The sequence below is a fragment of the Haemorhous mexicanus genome, chromosome 21 (assembly GCF_027477595.1).
Source record: "Haemorhous mexicanus isolate bHaeMex1 chromosome 21, bHaeMex1.pri, whole genome shotgun sequence".
In the NCBI taxonomy this organism is placed as follows: Eukaryota; Metazoa; Chordata; class Aves; order Passeriformes; family Fringillidae; genus Haemorhous; species Haemorhous mexicanus.
Genome location: NC_082361.1, coordinates 7,607,465 through 7,628,140, shown reverse-complemented (window position 1 = coordinate 7,628,140; position 20,676 = coordinate 7,607,465). Strand labels below are relative to the sequence as shown.

At 50.2% G+C, this 20,676-nt stretch overlaps 1 protein-coding gene across 3 annotated transcripts in view; it reads right to left on the bottom strand.

Annotated features, from left to right (window-relative positions):
- Window positions 1-20,676, bottom strand: part of ASTN2 (astrotactin 2) — a 326,876-nt gene that overhangs the window by 239,504 nt on the left and 66,696 nt on the right. For all 3 annotated transcript variants that reach the window (XM_059864813.1, XM_059864814.1, XM_059864815.1), the window contains exon 3: window positions 5,589-5,973. In XM_059864813.1, coding sequence (XP_059720796.1) covers window positions 5,589-5,973 — 385 coding nt within the window. The remainder of the gene's footprint in view (window positions 1-5,588; window positions 5,974-20,676) is intronic.

Below are 20,676 nucleotides of genomic sequence, written 5' to 3'. Positions count from 1 at the left end.
TCGAGCCCCCACTAATTTTTTTTTTTTTTTCATTTCTTTAAAGCTGAAAGTTGCAGCTGTTTTTTTCAGACAGGACTAGAGGACTGCAAAAAACCACTTTTCACTGGCAAGCTATGAGAATATACATTTTCAAAGGTCCCTATAAATTACAGAAGGAGTTGGCTGGGATTAGAGCTGGGAAAAGCTGATCACGTACAAAGAGGGTCACGATCCCATCAGGTCAGTGGAGAGAACAGCCCCAAGACACATCAGATGCTGGCCTGATGCAGTGTCCCATTTTAGCCTTCAGCCCCAGCAAACGTTAAGCCATCACTTTATTTATTAAAGGCTCAGAAAGCCTCTGGTTAATGCTGGGAATCAGGGTGGAACTGCAGCTGACTCCTCGAGCCAACAGCAGCAGCAGACAGTGGCTCCCAGCCCCAGTGTGGGCACCAGGGGTGGCACACCTTGGCACAGCCATGAGCCCAGCCAGGCACCAGTGTCCCCTCAGGGACACCAGGCTGTCACCTCAAGGACATCACTACCAGGCCAGACATCCAGTTCCTGTTGCCTGAGTGCTCTCCCTTCTCCAGCATGGAGAGCAGCCCCATCACCTGTCCATTGTGAGGGCATCACCCCCAACTCACACTCCTACTCTAAATCTCATCTCCAACACACTGCAGAGCTCAGGTATTTGCAATGAATGCAACTCTAGGGAACAGCTTGACTACCTGCCTTCCTCTTGCACAGCTCAGCCCCCAAAATGTCCCTTTCCACAGCCCCAACATCCTTCCCTCCAGCCACAGCACTGCCTTACCTCTCCCCAGAGGAGTCTCCACTGGAAGAAAAAACAATTCTGAGATGCAGCCACCAGAACAGCTACTCCAGTGCTGGTGGGGGCCATAGGAAGCTCTCTCTTGCCATCATCAGGATCCTTCCCCTGCTTTTTACTTTACCTCACAGCCATTTGTCTTCCCTTCCTAAATCCTTTCTCCCACAGTTCTCCAGGGCTGTACCACCCCGCAGCTCGGCTGGGAGGCTGTGGGGACCACAAGCCCTGACATCAGCAGTTCTCAGTATTTCCTTATGCTGCCCTGCCTGCTGTCTGGCTTGGCTCCCTCTCCAACCCCCAGGTGAGGACTGGACCATTAAATGACATGTTCAGGGCTATCAGAGCAGCCAGTGGCAGAGTGGAGCTGGATCCACATCTCCAGGTGCACTCTAGGAGCCAGACCATCTTTCAGGAATGCTCAAAAGCATCTCACTACCACTACTGAGAAAAGCATCCATGGATTAAGTAAGAGAAACTTCAGAGGTTTACCTGAGCCAACACAGCAGGGGAGAAGTAAGTCCAGGAGAGGAATTCAAGATGAGTGCCCAACCACACCTTTGATATGCCCATGGTATTAATCATTGGAACCATCAGTAATAAGTCCTGTCTCCTGTCTAGACTTGGAGGCCATACCCAGACTGCAGAGCCTGTGAAGCCAGCACAAAGGCCTGCTTGAAATGTTCTTTTTTCGAACATGAAAGAAACTGAGAAATAAAGATGGGTCCTTTGTTGTAGGAGTGGAATTGCAGACAGTCGATTTTCAAGTCTGATTTCTCCTCAATTTTCACCAGGCAGAAGTTCTATTTCTTGCTGATCCTTAGGAGATTTGGTTTGGCAAAATCTTCCATGAGGAACTTGTGGGTAATCCCATCCTGAGGTTGCTGGACATTACCTTTGTTTGCCAACTCCATCACTGTGCATCCAGTGCATCCCAGACAGGGATGGAGCAGTGCCACCTGCAATGGCCTGGGGCCCAAAGTCCCTCCAACAGGACTTGATGGACAAAAGCAAAGGGCTTCTGCTGCTGTAGGATGAAGCTGTGTCTGTGAGGATGAGAGCTGTGTATATTAAAAGAGAAAAGCACGTGAGGAATTCCCAAAGGGATGGAGCTTGAGGCCATCTGCTTGGGAAGAGCAGGAGAGCAGGACTCATGAGGAGCATGGACTGGAAACTCCCCAGTGAAGAGAGGACAGAGGCAGTGAGGAGGTGACACCACCTGCACAAATCTACCCAAATTCCCATAATCACTGAACCCCATGTACCTACTGGGGCTAAGTTCAGAGAGGGAGGGTCCCCCCAGCAAAGACCAAGACCCCAGAAACTGCACCCCACACCAGCAGACCCCACTTGGCACCATGCACACCCACTGAGCACAAAGCCCTAGAGACCTTTCAATTGCCCAGAGAGTACCCAAACCCATGAGGAGACAGAGTAGTCCCTGCTCTATCCCAGCTCAAGGGATCCTTCTGGATAATTAGGACAGCCTGGCTATTGCTTCCTGCCTCGCTCCATTTCATTTTATTATTAAAAAAAAAAAAAAAAAAAGACTACTTTTCTACTTTTCTTCCTAAACTGCCTTGGATTTTTCTTCTGTCTAAATTCATCTGGGCTCTGTACAGTGTCACCAGGTCAGCTTGTGCTCCTGCTGCAATTCTAATTTTGTCAGTTTTACATTTTCTAGGCAGTTGGGAGATTTTTCTTTCTTTGCTCTTTTTTTTTTTTTTCCCCCCAAGTCAAAAATGATTTTGCATAACAGTAATAACGTTAATGGCCCTGCACAGTGCATCCAGATTACAACTGCAGCTAGGGAGAAATAAACATCTCATCTTTGCCCTGCTGTTTATCTCCCCACAGCAGAGCCTGGTATCAGGTCAGAACCTGTAATTTCATTAACTTTATCACTCAGACACGCTTGTTGCTAGATGTCATTATTCAGCACATCACTCCTGTGTTTTGTTTGTGCTGGGAATCATTTCAGATGCTCTGCCACCACACGGGAGCATCCCTCCCATCCACATCACTGCCTGAGCTGGGGAGGAAAGTTTGGCTTGCTGAGCCGTGATCTGCAAAACATTTGTGCTGCTCAGGCCTCTTGGGCAGAGACTGCACAGAGCAGAGCCATCCAGAGCAAATCCCTGCCTGAAACCAAAAACAACAAAACACAGTCTCCCTCATGGAAAGAAAAACTGACCCAACAGACACCAAGAGAGGGGTGTGCAAATCCCCAGTGCTGGGAAGAGCACCTGCCATCAGTCAGTGCCCAGCACAGGGGGGAAGCTGCAGCACAGGCAGCTGGGGGTTGAGCAGAACTGCTCCATCTCCATTGGATTTGCCATCCCTGGTAATTAATGCTGGGAAGTGACACTTGAAAGAGCCTCTGCTGACAGCCCCTGCGACGAATGCGTTTGGAGCCTGCTGACAAGTCCCAGCTGATGCCTTATCACAAGGCAGCTCAGCAAGAGCAGAGAGGAGAGCTTTTCCCATGGGAGCTGGTGGATTCCTGTCGGAACTCAGGGCATCCCTCTGGGAGTCCAGAGTTGCTGGGACCCCTGCCAGGGGGCTCAGAGACCCTGGCACACAGCCCAGAACACCTGTGTGTTTGAATATGACCCGTGGAGCAAATTACCAGCTTTGTATGAAGACCTGAAAGCCACAGCAGTTTAAGTAGTGTAATAATAAAAATTATCACTGGATGAAAAAGTAGATTTTGGGATTTTTAGAATCAGGGTTTTGGGGACAAGATGGAAGGACTTGGGCGTGTCTAGCCTTTCTTCTTCTTCTCTACCTCCACCATCTGCACTGATGTTGGCACTTTTAGATTGGTTTAGAGTAGAAGCTCACTGTCTAACATAGGTGATAGGTATTAGAAAGTAATTGCAAACATGTTATAGTTAGTTTTTAGAATAAAGAGATAACACCACCCCGGGGGCAGGCAGAGTGCCTGGAACTGTCCTGCTGGACAGACCTCAGCAGGGCAGGAGAAAAATTTTATAGATAAGATACAATAAACAATTCTGGGACCGAAAACTGAAGAGCTTCAATTCATCCTTTGAATGGGTGGGCCAAGACAGAGACTTTTCACCATCTTGGGGTCACAGTACCCTGTGCCCTTCTGAGATATTCCCTGGGATGCAGGCACAGCTCCACAGCCGTCCCCAGTGACCACAATGAAACCTGGCAGTGCCAGCTGGGCACCAGGGAAAGGCTGATCTCATTGTGGCACTGCAGCCACACTCCAGCTGGGTGTCCCTTAATGCCTCCTTAACACCTTCAATCCAGCTGCAAAGCCATGCCCAAGCTGAACTGGCTTCCAGTCCCTGGGCATCTCCAGGTACCTGGGGTCTGCTCACACCAGCTGCAGCTTCTCCACCCCACATTCCCCATCCCCACAGGAATCCAGCTGTGACTGCTGCTCATGTGCAGGCCAAGCACCTGGGAGCAGCATGTCTGAGTCACCACATTTCCCCTGCATGTGCCACCAGGTCAGAGTGGAAAGCCCACAGCACATCTATTTATGTCTGCAGTCTAGAAACCCCAGATCTGAGTCACAGCCGCCTCATCCTGGGCAACCCAGGCTCTAAGCAGCTTCAGCAGGGAGGAGTAAGCAGCACACACCATAGCTTGGCTCCTTGAGCAGAGCCTCATCCAAGAGGGAAGAGTGCCCATCTGGGAGGAAGCATACGGTGAATTGGCACAGTCTGGAAGGATCAGACTAGGCAAGGCACAAACCTGCCTCGATCCAAGGCACAAAGCCTGACAGCATCACAAGCAGAGCTGCTGGGAGCATTTGGGAACATCTCTCCCAGCTCAGGTATCCGACAGGCAGCTTCCAGCTGGGGGCAGGGGGTTCGGTCTGTATAAGTTCATTATTGCCAGTTCCTGAAGCCCTTGGTGAGTTTAATATTCTGCTCCAGATCTTGTTTGCTGTTTTGTTTTGAAGAGCACTGAAATGCAGTTACTGCTGTCTTCCCCACTCACACAACTCTAAATAATTTATAGAAAAGCAAAACAAAGGAGAGAATATGAAAGAAGAAAGAAGGTAGCTCGGTTATGAGATATGAAGGCTTTCATTTGTTCATCCTCACTGAGCACAGGGTTGAGGAAACATCTCTTAACCCCATGGGCTGGTAACAGCCAGACACACACCAAGAGATGCCAACAGGGATGCTCAGAGCAGCACTTGAGGATGGCAGATCGATCCCTGGGCACCTCCAAATCTGTTTGAGCAACAATACCCATCACAATCAGCACAGCCTTGTTCAAAAGGAGAAAGAGTAAAGAGCATTTTAAGGGTGGAAGATTATCAACCTCATCTACCACTTATGACCATCACAAGGGCAGGGAGCTGCTTTCCAGACACACTGCATCACCTAGGCTATCCCTGGCTCCTCCATGGAGCCAAAAAGAGTCCCTGTCCCCATCCCTGCCACTGTGGCTGCTAGGTCTGTCTGAAAAGCCCGCACAAGAAAGGAAGGATGGTTCAGCACCTCGCCAAGATCCCTTCCCTGCACAGAGCAAGCCAGCACATCCCTTCCTCGCTCCTGCTGGAGTCACTCACAGCACTAATATGCTTTGCTTTTGTTTATTCAAATGCATTTTACTGTGCATTGCAGGTGAACAATATTAAATGGCTCATAATAACATTTCAATAAGCAGAGGTGGGTGTAGCAGTTTCTGACAGACAGATTTTAGAAATGCAAGCAATCAAGTACGCCTCAGCCGAAATCCCCCAGGGAACGCGCCGCTCCCCAGCAGAGCAGAGAGAAAAGCCACAAACCTTTCTTCTCGTAGTCAGGCTTCTCCTCCCCGCCTCTGCCCAGGCTCTCCAGCGTCCTTGTCACCTGGCTGCCAAACTCATCCTCCCTGGTGCTGGGCTCTGCCCGCCGCGGTGTCTCCTCCTCCTCCTCGTCCTCGTAGTCGTCCAGGATGGGGGTCTCGCGGATGGGCACGCCGATGACGGAGTTGTGGGCCTGCAGGCGCGAGTTGCGGAAGCTCTCCCGGGCCTGGGGCCCCAGCAGCACCGAGGGGATGTAGTGGATCTCGTGGGTGGCCTCGGTGCTGGCGCTCTTCTGCGGGATGCGGCGGCGCTTGTGCCAGCGCCGCTGGGCGTACAGGGCCACCATGAACACCAGCAGCAGCAGGAGCAGCGCGATCAGCCCACCCTGCAGAGAGAGCACAGCGCGCTGTCAGGAGTGCAGGGGGGCAGGGAGGGGTGAGGGGGTGCTGCAGGGTCATAGAATCACAGAATGATGGGTGGATGAGATCCTAAAGCCCATCATTCCTCCCCCTGCCATGGGCCAGACACAGAATTCACAGAACGAACAGGTTGGAAGAGACCTTCAAGATCATTGAGTCCAACCCAGCCCCAACACCTCAACTAAACCCTGGCACCCAGGGCCACATCCAGGCTTTGTTAAACTCACCCAGGGATGGTGACTCCACACCTCCCTGGGCAGAACATTCCAGAACTTTATCACCCTTTCTGTGAAAAACTTTTTCCTAATATCCAACCTGAATTTCCCTTGGTGCAGCTTGAGGCTGTGTGCTCTGGTTCTGTCAGTGCTGCTGGAGAAAGAGCCCAGCCCCAGGTGAGCACAGGCACCTTTCAGGAGCTGTGAGAGTGATGAGGGCACCCCTGAGTCTCCTTTTCTCCAGGCTGAGCACCCCCAGCTCCCTCAGGGGTTCCTCTCAGGGTTTGTGTTCCCAGCCCCTCTCCAGCCTCGCTGTCTCCTCTGTAAGCTCTCAAGAATCTCAATGTCCTTCCCAAACTGAGGGGCCAGGACTGGACACCTTCCACTAGGGCAAGGTTTTTTCACACTCTATCCAAACTCAAGCACTTCCAGGGATGGTGCACCCACAACTTCCCTGAACAATCTGTTCCAGTGCTTCAGCACCCTCTGAGTAAACCCCCAGAGCACCCTTCCATCCACACCCCCTGAACCACACACAGGTGGATTCCTGGAGCAGCCACCTCCCGGGTGTGAGGTCATGGGCAGGTGGATGAGGATTCCAGGGATGGTTTTCAGCTGGGAATAGCACAGTGACACCCCCAGCTCAACTCTGACCATTTTCCCAGGGACTTTGTTCTTTCCACCTCACTCCTTGGGACCCCCAGGACCCCTACACAGGGAGAAGGGGAATGGGGATGATCACAGTCCACCACTTAGGAGAAAAAACTCATTAAAACAACCCAACCATCAGCCAGGAGCAATAAAGCCTTAGCAGAGACACACATTTCCCAGAAATGATGGTGCAACAAATGGCCCCTCACAGGTGATGCTCCCAGGCATGGTTACCCCAGCTCCAACATTTCTGGTCTGATTTCCCTGTGGTTTCAAGATCAGCTGCAGAGCTGGGGCACAGCACAACATATTCCAGACCCAGACATTCTCTACAAAGCTCTTGTCTTTCTTCTCCTCCAAATTTTATTCAATACAGCTCTCAACAACATTAATATTAAAAATAAAAATCTTTAAAAAAAAAAAAAAAAACACTTCCAATTATCTGTATGTACATGGAAGTAGCACATCCTCTTGAGGGAGTCTGGCTAGGGAGTACCACAGGGAGCCAGCCCTGCCTCTGGCTGCTCTGGAAGTTAAATTCATCCCCACACACTAAAGAGCTGTGACTGTGCCAGCTCCCAGCCTCTTAATCTCTGCAGCATCAGAGCAATTTTATCCCGTGGCAGACAAGCAAGGCAGGGCATGTAAATCAGGAGCAGCACGAGCGACCAGGGCTTTGCAGCACGACAGGAACAGCCAGGGCAGGGCAGGCATTCCTTGGGCACCTGGGATGCCATGGCCCAGAGCTGCACCGAGCTCTACAGCAGAGCAGGGGCGTGGAAATGTTCCCTCTGCATTCCATACAAAGCACCAGGCTGCACCTGAGCACGGCTCTGACTCCTGAACAGGAGCAGCTGTAAGGAGGTGAGTCGCTCTAGGACACGAAATAAAATGACACAGACGCTGGACTCTCCAAGGTAAAAAGAGGGAAGTTTAATTTCTGACTCTGACATTTATAGATTTCCAAAAGTGACAGTGGATTGCAGGGTGACAGTGCCACCTCTCCAATGACAGTGGGCAAACCAACAGTCCATCAGATTTCTCCTCTCCATAAAAGAATGCAAACCAGTAAGTATTTACAGAAAGTGTGTGAGAAAGGTCATTACAAGAATGTAAACATCAGAAGGCTTAGAAGAACTTAAAAAACCAGGGTGACAGAGGTGGCAGTGCAAAGTGCAGTTTCACAGGATGAGCTGCCTCAGGAGATGTTTCCCTGCACCACAACCTGCCACAGGAGGGGCCCAGCCCAGCACACCCCACATCAGGATCCCCTCCTCGCCTGCAAAATTTTCCTAACAGATGCAGGACTCAGAGGTTCAGGACACTGCTCAGCTTGAGTTCCCCAATTTCCATCAGGAAAGGTGTTTTGCTGTCCAGCAGATGCTCAGGGATCCCTGCCTGGCAGAGGGGCAGGGCTTGATGAGCTGCCCAGGTTTATGCCCTGCAGTACCAAGGCAGTTCAAGGCCAGAGGGGTGGAGACCCACCATGGCCTTCCATGCCCAGAAACAAGAACCAGCATGGACACCTCAGCCTGGGAGAGCAGACATGGGTTTCCTTGGATTTGCACAGTGCCTGATGCATGGAGACCTCAGAGGATCACAGGAGCTCCCTGGCCTGAGCCACCCACACCCCTGGCATCTCCTCAGAAACCCAGTTTGCAGGAGAGGAACCACGGCATGCCAGAAGGGAGGCCAGGCCAGGTGACAAGGACACAGCAGGGCCACAGACTTCAACACAATAAACCCCTCTGCAAAACCAGGTCTGGCTCCTGTGCCAGCATGTTTACAGCAAAGAGAGGGTTCTCGTGGTGCAGAAGGGCTTCAGAACAACACTCCTGGATGTGATTGCTGGGAAAAATCTTCTCCAAGGCCTTCATCCCCAATTCCCTGAGCTGCCCAGCTGGGTATCACTCACTCCTTTGTGCACTCTGCCACTGGAAAGGGCTGCAGGGCAGAGCACTCTGCACCCATGGGCACACAGACACTCACCCTCCATGGAAAAGCAAAATCAGAGACATCCCAGATGCTCAGAAAAGGTCAGAGTGACAGAAAAGTCTTGCAGGAGGAGCAGCTGTGCCAGATGGAGACAAGGAAGGGCTTCAGGCACCCATGGCAGGCCTGGGGCTGGGAACCTTCCTGGCTGGGCTCACCTTATATCTGCCCCGGGAAATGTCCTGGAAAAAATAAACCTGTTGGCATAGTAAATAAAGATCTCTCTGCTTGGGAAGACCTACAAGAAGACGTAAAGGCACAGAGGTTCCTGGTGTGCCATTCCACTCTGACTCAAGATTGACAGGGCTGGCTCAAGGAAGTCAAGGGCTCCCAGCCCAGCTACAATTCCCACATCCTTTGGGAATGAGCCAGAGATCTCTGCTCTGTCAGCCACTGGGACAACAGCCCCTCTCTGCTTGGGAAGGCTGGGGGTGCCTGTGCCAGCCCCCTGGGTGAGCACCAGGGGCTCATCACAGGCATCTCAGTTCCAAAGTACTCCTTTAGTGCCTGACCCCTTCCTGGCAGCTGCTTGTTTAACAACACCACACACGCCTGGAGAGCTTCCTGGGAAAGGGGGGAAAAAAAAAGAGTCAAACTTAGGAGGCGTTCTAGCCAGCCTCATTTTAATCTGTTTTTCGTGTTAAATTATCCAACTGAGGGAGCAGGAGAGAGAAAGGGGAAAGAAGGGATAATATGAGAAATGTTTTATTTGACAACGTGTCATTGGGAAACTGATTATTTCTGTCTCCGAGCTTTTTAATATTCCCAAACAATGGCCGAGCCGCGTGGGGATTTGGTATTCTAAGGCTGGATTTATAATACTCTGTTCTGCAGTGATAAGAACATGGGCCTTTAATCCTCTGAGCTGTGAACATGCATATTCTCCCACGTAATGTCCTTCCTGCCATGCTCCTGCTGCCCTGGCCGGCCGAGCAGAGGCCACCAGCACCAGAGCATTGCCAAGACCCACAGGAGAGAAGGAAAAAATGGTGAAGGTGCAAATGTTGACTTAGAGTAGCAAAAAGAGTTATTACAGTCAACAGAAGGGAGAAGGAAGATGGGGGAGAAGAGGGATGGTGGGAACAACCCACGTGGGGAAAGAACTGCAGGGCTTGTGGCACCAGAGTGAAGCTCAGCTGAAGCTGAGGAGCAGCAAGGCTGGGAGTTATTTGAAGCCCAGAAGAAAATCAATGGGAGAGGCCACCCTGTGGCCCAAGAGATTGGACCCTCACATAAATTATGAAGGCTGCCAAGCTGTTGGATTGGAGGGCCATCACTCTGCAGGAGTCTCTGAGATGCTGAACAATTTCTGGGCAGCAAGAGGACACATTGCTGCTTTGAACACAACCCCCAGCCTGCCCTACCAAGCCAGGGAAAGACAAGGGAGTCCCACTGCTGCTCTGGAGTCCAGACAAACTTCTTTGCAGCAGCCTCTGGCCCACAGTGGTGAGATGTGGTGTGATCCCTTGCAGTCACACAGTGACAGCCCAGCTGTTCAGAAATCAAGCCCTGACAGTGTTCCAGGTGCCACACCAAAAGGGCTGAAGTCACAGAAGAAAATCCCAGGCTGGAGGAGATAGTTTGGGCAGGGCAGACCTCATACCACAGCATCCCTTGTGTAGGTCAAAGCAAACCCAGTGCTAAACAGCACAGCACTCAAGTCTGTGCTGACCTGGGCACCTTCCTCCCAACAGCAACACAAGTTTTTGTCCTCAGGTAAGTATATTCCTCTTTATTTCCTAACTTGAAGCCATTTGTTGTAAACATTGCACTGGCAACCAGCCCCATGGCTACTGAGCTGCTGGTGGATGAAGCAGGGCTCCCACAGCCCCAGACGTGGCTCCAAGCACAGTCCCCAGGACAGCTCAAGGATGCCCCATGGGCTGAACAAGCCCCCAGTGCTGGAGCATCTCATCCCCTGCATCATCCCAGCAGCTGGATTAAGGTGAGCAGTCAGGTACCAGCAATACCTGCAAACCACACAACCCTCAGGGCTCTTCACACTGTGTACTTTTCCTTTCTTTCCTTTTTGGCTGTAAAGGTAATTAAACACTAGCACAATTTACCAAGGGGTGTAGTGGATTATCCATCACTGTCAATTTTAATTTTTTTTTTTAAATCAAGCCTGGATGCTTTTTGAAAAGTCATACTTTATTTCAAATGAGAAATAGAGGCTTCAGGGCATTCTTGCACCCTGTGCAGCTCTGAGGGAACAGCAGATTATCCCATGGTCCTTTCTTGAATTCCCCTCACCCCAATTTTGGCTTTCCCATAATTCAGCTCCACAGCATCGTATCTCTCATCTGGGGGCACTGCATCCCCTCCCAGGCAACCCAGACACACAAAGCACCACCAGACCTTGGATGCAAAGAGAGGTCAGGCAGAGCCCACCCCCATCCACAAATCACAGCCAGCCCCTCCAGCCCAAACCCCACATGCTGCAGTGATGAGTGAGCACCAGGCAGGGAAACTGAGGCAGGGCGTGGGCATGGGACCAAGGACAGACAGCAAGCCAGCACGAAGGCTAGAGAGGAAGAGACAAACACCAGGGTTAAAATATATACATATAGGTACTCCAAAGAGATCTGGATCCAGTCCTGACTCCAGACCAATCAACCCCACCTCCCTCTCTAAGAGACAAAGATGATACCCAGGGCAAATCTCCTAAAATCCAACATTTTCTCCCTGTACATTTCAAATCCCCATTGAAGCACAGCTTCACCGAGGTGCCTAACCACACACTCAACTTTAAAATGTGCTTAATTCCCATTACAGTCCATGAGCCTAGAGCACACGCCTCAGCGCTTTGCTGAGCAGGGACAGCTCCTTGAATTGCAGCCCAAGGAGAACTGTATTACATCTCTTTTTTCCCTTCTTTCCACTGCTCACCACCTCACTGAGCTACAGATGTGCTTGGGGCACTGCCTTCTGGGGGTGTTGTTATCACAGCTGTGCACCTGAGCCTGCCCAGAGGTGACAGCACCCCTGAACCACGCTCTCTGAATGGGTGCAAGGAGCACAGGATGTGGCCCAGGGGTTTAAGAGGATGGGTTCCCATAGGATGGCTCCATCCAGACCCTGCAGGTCCTCCTACCATGCTTCACATCCACACACAGGGCATAAATTTCATAGTATATACAGTCCTGTAAAGTACAACACACACACAAGCAATGAGAGTTACAGTTGCTGTGGGAACCATAACTTTAAGATCTCTGACTCTTCCATGATAAAAAAATAAAAAAGAACAATTCAGACAAGTCACATTTTCATACATTTTTTTTTTTTTTAAGCCACGCTCAGTTTTGTTTTGCTGTTTCATCCAAGAAGGGAAACAAAAGAAGGAGTGAACCTGCCAATCAGGCTTTCTGTGCTGCTCAGACATGCAATGTGATGTTCCAGTAAATGTTTATTTGAAAGGTCTCCCAGGCACCGGCTGTGTGCAAGCACCAAAACACACAACCCTCAATCACAGCCAACGTGCCTGCGTGTCCCGAACCGCACATCTCGCTAGGATAACAATTCAAAATGACTCCTAATCCATTTTTATTATGTAAAAAAAAGGCATTTATTTGCAGCGAGCTGAAAGAGGAGGGCTGGAGGTGATTTTATTAAGTACCTGATTGCTGGCTCTTTTTAAAGCCGGGGCGCAGATTGCATAAATTGTGATTTTAATGCGCGCTAAACGGTTCACCGAAATGGGCTGACCTGCTAACCCAGAGCCTGCCCTCAGAGAGGGAAGATTTTAAAATTCATAAGGTCTCCTGCGCTTGCGCTCACGTTTTCCTAATGTGGGCAGCCTGGGAGCACAAAGCTGAGACAAAAACAAAAGCTTTTCCTTGCCCCCGAGGAGTTTGAGTTACAGAGCCCCAGTCCTGCTCCACGCTGAGCCAACAAGAGACCCCTGCACGTGTTCATCCCACTCAGCTCATTTCCAGCCCAGGCTGAATTGTGTGTCATCCCTGTTCCAAAGAGGAGGGAAAATTCACTTGAATTAAGGAAAAACTACCTGGATTTTCAATAAAAGAGGCCACCTCATCCACAGCAAGTATCTCCCAGTGCAGGTGAGTTTTTACCGACCAGGACAACATGCTGCAGGCTGAGAGTGCCCAGGTCTGTGGCAACACAAAAAGCACTTCCCAGTGAAACACAGGGCTGAAGGAAAGTCCCTCAGGGCCACCCCTGACACAATGTCCCTCCCTGCACCATCCTCAGCACAGAGCCTAAACCCTGATTGTCCCCAGGAACCCAGCTCAGGTGAGGAACATCCCCATGCCACAGGCACAGCCCAGCAAAGGGAGCTCCTGCCAGGGAAAGGGCGAGTGGGATCCCACCCAAACTGACTGTGTGTGGCCCTAATACCTTCCAAGCTGAGAGTGAAAAGCATTGAAGCCCTCCAAGGTTTAGTTTAAGTCTGGTTTTACTGAATCCACCAGTAACACCTCCAGGGATGGAAGGCACTTGCCATGGGACCGCCCAAAGTCACAGCCACTGCAGGATCCCTGACCTCCCCAACCCTTTCCAAACAAAGGTTTAGCAAATGCTAAAAGAAAGGTTTCAAATTAGGAGGATTATTACAATATCCGCCAGCACAGCGTTTGCTAGCAAGTAATGAAATATAATTAAAAGTAAAGAACACTTGTCAGATAAACGACAAACACGTACTGCTGTAGCAAAAGTACCTTTGCTTGTTTTTTTTTTAATAACTGTGTTTATCCGCTTCCTCACTAATTTGCAAAAAAATGCAGTTAATTCTCAGTGGATCTCACAACCATTAGTGCGAATTAATGCTGTTCCCACTGTATATTCTGCATATATTAGAAAAAAGATTAATCTAATAAGAGATGCACATCTCCGGGTGAGGGAACACGAACACGATTCACGTCGTGCCTGCAGCTCCCGAGCCCCTGACAGGGACAGGGTACAGCACCCATTGTGCTCAATTAACCAGCCACTTCTGGGGCTGCCAGGCCTTGGCCACGTGTCCAGAAAACGTGGCAGAGGTGCAGAAATTCACAAGTGCAGGGACTTCTTAGAGAGCCAAACCCCATTGATGGACCAGGTCTCCTCTGCATTGGTTGTGCTGCAGTTCTACCCATGGTGAGGATGAGAGAGAGTGGAAAAGGGGTTTAGCATTTATTTATGGACTTCTCAAACAATTTCTGGAGATGATGAGAAGGTGCTATGGTGCATACAGACATGAAGGAAAAGAGTTTGTTTTGTTGGCTGTGGGGTTGTTTTCTGGTTGGTTTTTTTTTTGAACAATCCAGCCTATTGTGGAAAAAAAAAAAAATAACACCACCACAGAAATAACAACCCACAAAAAAACAAACCCTGCCTTACCATATTTAAAGTGCAAACATTTCAGCATAATGAACATCCACAGCTGAATGAACACAAACCACAGCTTTCCAGAAGGAGAGGGAGGGTATTCAAACACATGATCAGGGAAAAAGCCTCCGTGCACGTGCCCATGTGGCATTTGGCATCTGAAGGTACCTTGGAATTCTGGCATCAAAAGTCACACAACAGGAGTCACACACCACAGCCCCACAAAGCCTCCACTGATACCTTGGCAAAGGGAAAAAACAAACCAAACCTTAATTTTTATCAATTTTCATTTATGATTTGATAAGAAATTTGAAAACTGTGCTGCCCCTCCATGTAGAACAGAGCAGGGAGATCCAAGACTTTGATTTAAAGAGAAGATCCAAGACCTCAGGAACCCTAAAAGCCTCCTCTCCCAAAACAGCACAGCTATTCCCAGCAGGCTCTTAAAAGCCCAGTTAAACACAGCACTTAACCACACACTTAACTCCCATTAACTTCACTGGAACCTTGCACACACATAAAATTTATCCCTGTTTCCAGGCTTTTTCATCTGCCTGACAAGAACTGAGAGTTCCCTCATCCAGCTCTCCATGTGATGCCTCCAAACCACCTCGGGGCTCAGCACAGTGGAAAAACAGTCCCATGGGGATGGGATTTCCTGCTCTACAGCTCCCACACTCACTGCTCACATGAGTCCACAGAAACCTTTTTGTTCTGCAGCACACCTTGATGGAACTGCTCCTTTCTCACCCAGCCTCTTGCTGTATCAATTGGGAATATAGAAGTATGGGAATGCACCAGATTTGGTTTTTTCTTGTTATTTGAAGGGTGTGAGAGCAGCAAACTCCTTCCTGGGAGAAGGGGTGGCAGGGCAGCCTGCCACTGGGCTGCGAAGGGAAAAGCTGGATTTGCACCTCCCAAAGGACCCCTTGAACCCCCAGCTCTGAAGAGCTCTGCACATCCTGGGGACAGTCCCCCTCCCCAAACTCCTGAAATTCAAGGTTTTTTTCTTTATTTTTTTTTTTTCCCCCATATAGATGCAGAACATCCAAGTCAACAGGAGGAAAGCAGAGGTGACAGCATGGCAGTGATGCCACCTGTGTGCCACCAAGATGACCTGCCACATTCCCTGGTATGCTACAAGGGGCTGAGACAATCTGAGACTCACACTCTCCATCCCAGCTGGGAGCAGAGGGTTTGGAGTGGGATGCAGGGATAGAGAAACAAGGGCTCCTTCCCAGATGGAGTGAGGATTGCAGGGCACGGCTGCTACAGCTGCTTCACCCAGCTCAGCTGCACCACACCATGAGGGTGGTGGTGGAAAGGCTGCAGCCCCCTCTTCCCAGGCAGCAGCAGCTGAGCAAGTGCCTGTTTGGAAGCAGGAAGGAATTCATTTCAATTAAACATGCAATCGAAACCAATTAATTCTCCCCATCTGAAAGCTGATTAGCTGAGCTATCTGGGTAAATGGATAATAACAGGCTAATAGCCCCCTCCCCGTGCACACACCGGGGCTACTGTCAGGTTTTTGACACAGGTTTTTGACACCGTGTCTCCAGCCTAATTGCAGCATCTGTGAATAACTGTGGAGCAGATCCCAGCTCCATCCCGGGCAGCAGGCAGGGACCAGGTGAGGGTGGCCACCCCAGAGCCAGTCTGAGACCCCATTACTGCTCCCAGGCTTCCCACAGGGCTCTGGGCAGGGAAAGCTGCTCCTCCAACCCCAAAATCTCCCTCATGCCCCCAGAGGCTCTCCTGGGCACTGGGGTGGCAGTTCCCAGCTCTCCAGCCCCATCCCTTCCCTGGCTGTTATTAGCCAGTGTTTAACTGCACTGCCCATCTGCCTTCCTGATCCTTCTCCCTCTGGAGTGCTCTCCCACCCAGCACAGCCTGGGACAGACACAGGGAACAGCAAGGTGCTGAGATCAGCGAGCATTGCTCTGCACCTCACCCCAAACCAGCCCAGCTCCCCCACTGAAGCATCCTCCACTAACCCAGGCTCAGCCCCTGATGTCCTCAGGGAGTTCAAAGAGCTGAACCCAGCCATGGGGATGGCAGCCAGCAGGGGAGAGCAAGGGAAGGGACAAAGCCCTCCCACCCTTCTGTGACCTTTTTTCCCTCCAGTCCCAATGTCACCACTAATGCCACCTCAGCCCTGGTGGCACAGCCTGACTCTCCAAGTCCCAGAAAAGGACAACTGGGGAGCTAGTGGCAGGAATTCTCCATCTCTGCTCCCTCATGTTTTCCTCACAATTGGGAAGTGTTGACTAGCTAAAACCCACTTTTCCAACGATGTATTTTTGGTTAAGAGCAAACGCTGAGCCAAATTGTGAACTGAGAAAAACAAAGACTCAATCCTGCTGCCATTTTCTAATCAAATTTCCTTTTGCTAATTTGACAGGCCTGTTTTGAAAATTTAAATGTAAAGCTAAAATGAAGTTAGATTCCACAGCTAAATGGGAATGGAGACAAAATGTTTCAAATGGAGCTAATAAAGTCCTTCTGCCCACACCTCTGGGCTCACAGAGCTCCTCTCCACTCCTTGTTTGTTGAGCACTGAGCTTTAGTTTGCTCACTCTCCCCACCATGCACAGGCATCCCCCAGCAGTTTGTTTTTAAATATCCCTCTTTCCTTCCTGTAGGAGGCAGGAAAACAACTTCCACCCAGCTCCATCTCCTCCATGTGCTGCCTATTCCGTGGCTGGCCTGAGTTCACATCTAATCTGAATTAAGCCCAGTTTATTCAATGCTCCCATCTTCAGAAGAGCCCTGCAAAAGAAACATCTTGGCCTGAGGGGAAAGAATGATTGGGAGATGAAGATCCAGCCCTGTGAGCTCCCAGAGAGGCTCACCTGGGTACAAGGAGAGGAGGGAGCTCTGGGGGGGAGATAAGCGCCCTTGAGAGGCAGCACTGTCCCGAACAAGCTCCTCTACCTTTCAAACCCTCCCCTTGCTCCAAACAAAAAGCCTCTTACTCCCCAGGGACTCAGCGGTTGTCCTCAACATCTGACCTTTTTTCAGGCTTTCATCACTCAAGAGTAATTTCCCACAGAACAAAGGAAGCCAAAAAAAAAAAAAAAAAAAACAAAAAAAACCCAAAAAAAAGGAGTCTCTGCTTCGTGCTACAGGCAGAGTGCTGCAAACTTGGTGGTTCAGCCTTTCTGGTCCATGGCTGTGATCCTTGGATAAGCCCTTAGGAGCAGCCCCACCTGTGTTTCATGGCAGTGGGACTAGAATAAATCCATAAATCCAAGGATAAATGCAGTAGAGTGTGCTGGGAAGCTCAGAAGAGCAGCATGGCTACTGATCTTAGACCAGGTGCCCTCACACAAGCTGGACAGGAGTGTGGGTTTTAAAACCAGAGGCTGAATGTGTCTTGCACAGACCAAGGAGGAGCTCTGGGGAATGAAATCCCAGAACTCAGAGCCTCAGCAATCCAGATGTCCTATTCCTGCCTCAGGCACCAAATGTCCCTGTCCCTGCAGGGACGAGCTGCTGGACAGAGAGGAATGGACCTGGCATCACAGAGCAGGGTCATAACCCAATGTTCAGACAGAGCTTGGAAAGGAAAACAGAAGTGCTTAGACCCCTCCTCTTCAAAATCAGCAGCTCTAGTCACCCTCTGCCCCTGGGGGGATGCCAGCCTGAATCCCTGTATGCTGCCAGGAGCCAGAGACCAGCAGCAAAATCCTCAGAGCAAAACATTTACAGGAAAAGGGGTTCTATCCATCACTTCAAACCTCCTGCTCATTAAAATCTGTGCAAAAGTTATCTGAAATCCTGAGCTGTCACAAAGCTGGGCTGGAGGCAGAGCACTGGGGGGGCTGCTGCACCCTGATCCTGTCAGACCTGGCAGGCTGCAATGTCGCCCACAGGGGCCGGGAATTCTTGCAGAACAGGACAGAGAAACATCCATCACCGGTGACAAAGGGCTATTGATCCTGCCCCAGGGCACTGAGCTGGATTCAGTGACTGCTCCAAATCCCTTCTGCTCCACAGATCCTATGGAAAAGCAAATCTTCATCCTGGAAACCCTTCAGAATGAAGTGCTCCTTTGAGTGTCCCCAGGGATGGCAGTGCCATCGACAGGACAGGGCTGGGGCACTGGAGAAGAAACTCCCCCACTTAAAACAAACAAACAATGAAAAAATGGCAGAACAAAAAACAAAGAAACAAAAGAGTGTCCCCATGGATGGCAGTGCCATCAAAAGGACAGGGCACTGCCATGGTGGCACTGTCAAAGGGTTGGGGCACTGGAGAAGAAACTCTCCCACTTATAACAAACATGCCAAAACCAAACAATCCAAAAGCGGCAGAACAAAAACCAAAGAAACAAAACCCTGCAGTCACACTTTCTGCAGCCAAACCACTGCAGCATTAACCTGAAAAACTTGTTTAAGAGAACACGGAGGAAAAGTTGTCAAAGGCAGCCTGGGGCGTGCAGGTGAACCTTCCATCCACACCCACACCCCTGTCTCGGCCACCTCCCAGCCCCAGGGACCCAGGGCAGCATTCCTGAGTGCACTGAGAGGCACTGAGAGGTGCAAGGAGAGCCAGGGTCATTGGCTCCCACTCAATGCTCCAGTTTTCAATATTTGCACTGTCAGGATGTTTTCCAAACACAGATAATCGTTTAAACCCAAAACTTCTTAGGAGAAAAAAATGCACGATTTGCAATTATCCCATTAATTAGAAAAGGAAGAAAGAAGTCCAGAATTTGTCTGCATGAAATAGAAAGGAGCAATGAAGTAGCTACATATGAATGTAGTTAAACTGAAAATTAAAGTCATGGTTCTTATTTCTGTGCATGGCACCCTTCAGATCCCAGCTTGGTAAAAAAATAAATGTACATGCAGCTAAATGGAGTTTCTATTTCATGGATATACATGCACAAGTGTGAACAGAGACATGGAATATCAAGCAGGGCCCTGGTCTCAGTCAGCTGCTGAAGGCTCCTGGTGGGACCAGGGGACTGGGGTGACCCCAAAGCTGAGATGCTGAACAAGGGAACTGATGTGGGAACTCACATCAGCTGTGCCACAGAGGTCAGGGAAGCACATGGCTGCACACAGGGTGCTGGGAGAGGATGACCTCACCCTCCCCAGCAGTTTTAGGGCTGGTGAATCATCAGCCAGGTCTCCAGCTGCCCTCCCTCCAGGCGAGCAGAGGATCAAGTGTGTTTTTCTCTGCTATTATACAAGACGAGAGCTTGTGCACATCCTCTGATGTGATACAGGATGAGCCTCCCAGGGCCCTTCTCCAGGTCAGCCACACTGCTGTCACCTCTCTCAGGGACAGGTCTTTTTGTGGGCAAGAGACCTACTGGGACACACTGGGAAGACAACCCACCTTTCAAACTGAGACATCTCCCAGAGAAGGTCAAGCTGTTCCCAAAATCAGGAGGGGTTTCACACTCAGCCCTCCAAGTTCTCCATATATTCATCCTCACGCTCTACTCTTCTCCTGCACCCAGCCCCATTTCTCTCTTGCATTTACACAAAGCCTGAAATCCCTTCCAAAGCAAACTCCTGCTTCACTTCAGAATCTGTGAGGGGGATCACAAGACCCCCTTCACCTCTCTTCTCTGCAGAAACCCCCCTTGCTGTCCCCTCTCCCTTTTATGCTCCTCATCCCTGTTCATGCCGATCAAGGATGTTCCACAACGTTGCCAAGTGCTTTGGGAAGAGCCTGAAGGACACAAGAACAGTTCCTGGAGAGCAGCTTGGTACTGGCTACTGCATCAGCTGCTCTCCTGACCAACATCCCACTGCTGCTGGCTCTCATCTAGAGGATGGGGGAAGCCAAAAACCAGACAAGGAGGACAGGAGAAATATCAGAAATATCTACCTGTCTCCACCTTCCCAGGCCCAGAAACCAACAGAATTTGAGGACAGACACAGCTCCAGCCCTGCACAATTATTTCTCAAAAGGGGGAGCAGGGGATGAGCAGAAGCACCCCAGTAACACGAGAGCTCTCCCAGCTTTTTGAAGACATATGGCTCCTCTCCATACTTCAAGCAGTGACTCCTCCACGCTTCCAAATTACAGCTGCCTAAGCTGTTTCTGCAGATATTTCCTCTTTCTGTGCAATCATTTGGCTAATAAGATGAGCAGGTTGGGCTCATTTATTTTGGACACTGTTCGTGGGTCATTAGCAGAAAGGCTAATCATTGCATTGGCAGAAAATATCATTTCTGCTTCAGAGCTGGCTGCACAGCACGGGGAAGAGGAGAGAGCAGGAGCCTGACAGAGCCTTTAAAAAAAAAATTATAATAATACAAAACCCAAGTTACACTGCTGTAGAAGTGGAATTTTCCTCTGCTGTTTCCCAAGGTGCCTGCTGTTAGGATGAAGGGACAGACTTCAGTGCCCGAGGCAGCTCTGGGCTCCCTCTCCCACACACGTGCTGCCTCCAAGGGCCTGGAGAAGGAGGAGAAAGAGGAGAAAGAGTGATGCTGGCAGCAGCAGCCTGGCCTCCCTGAG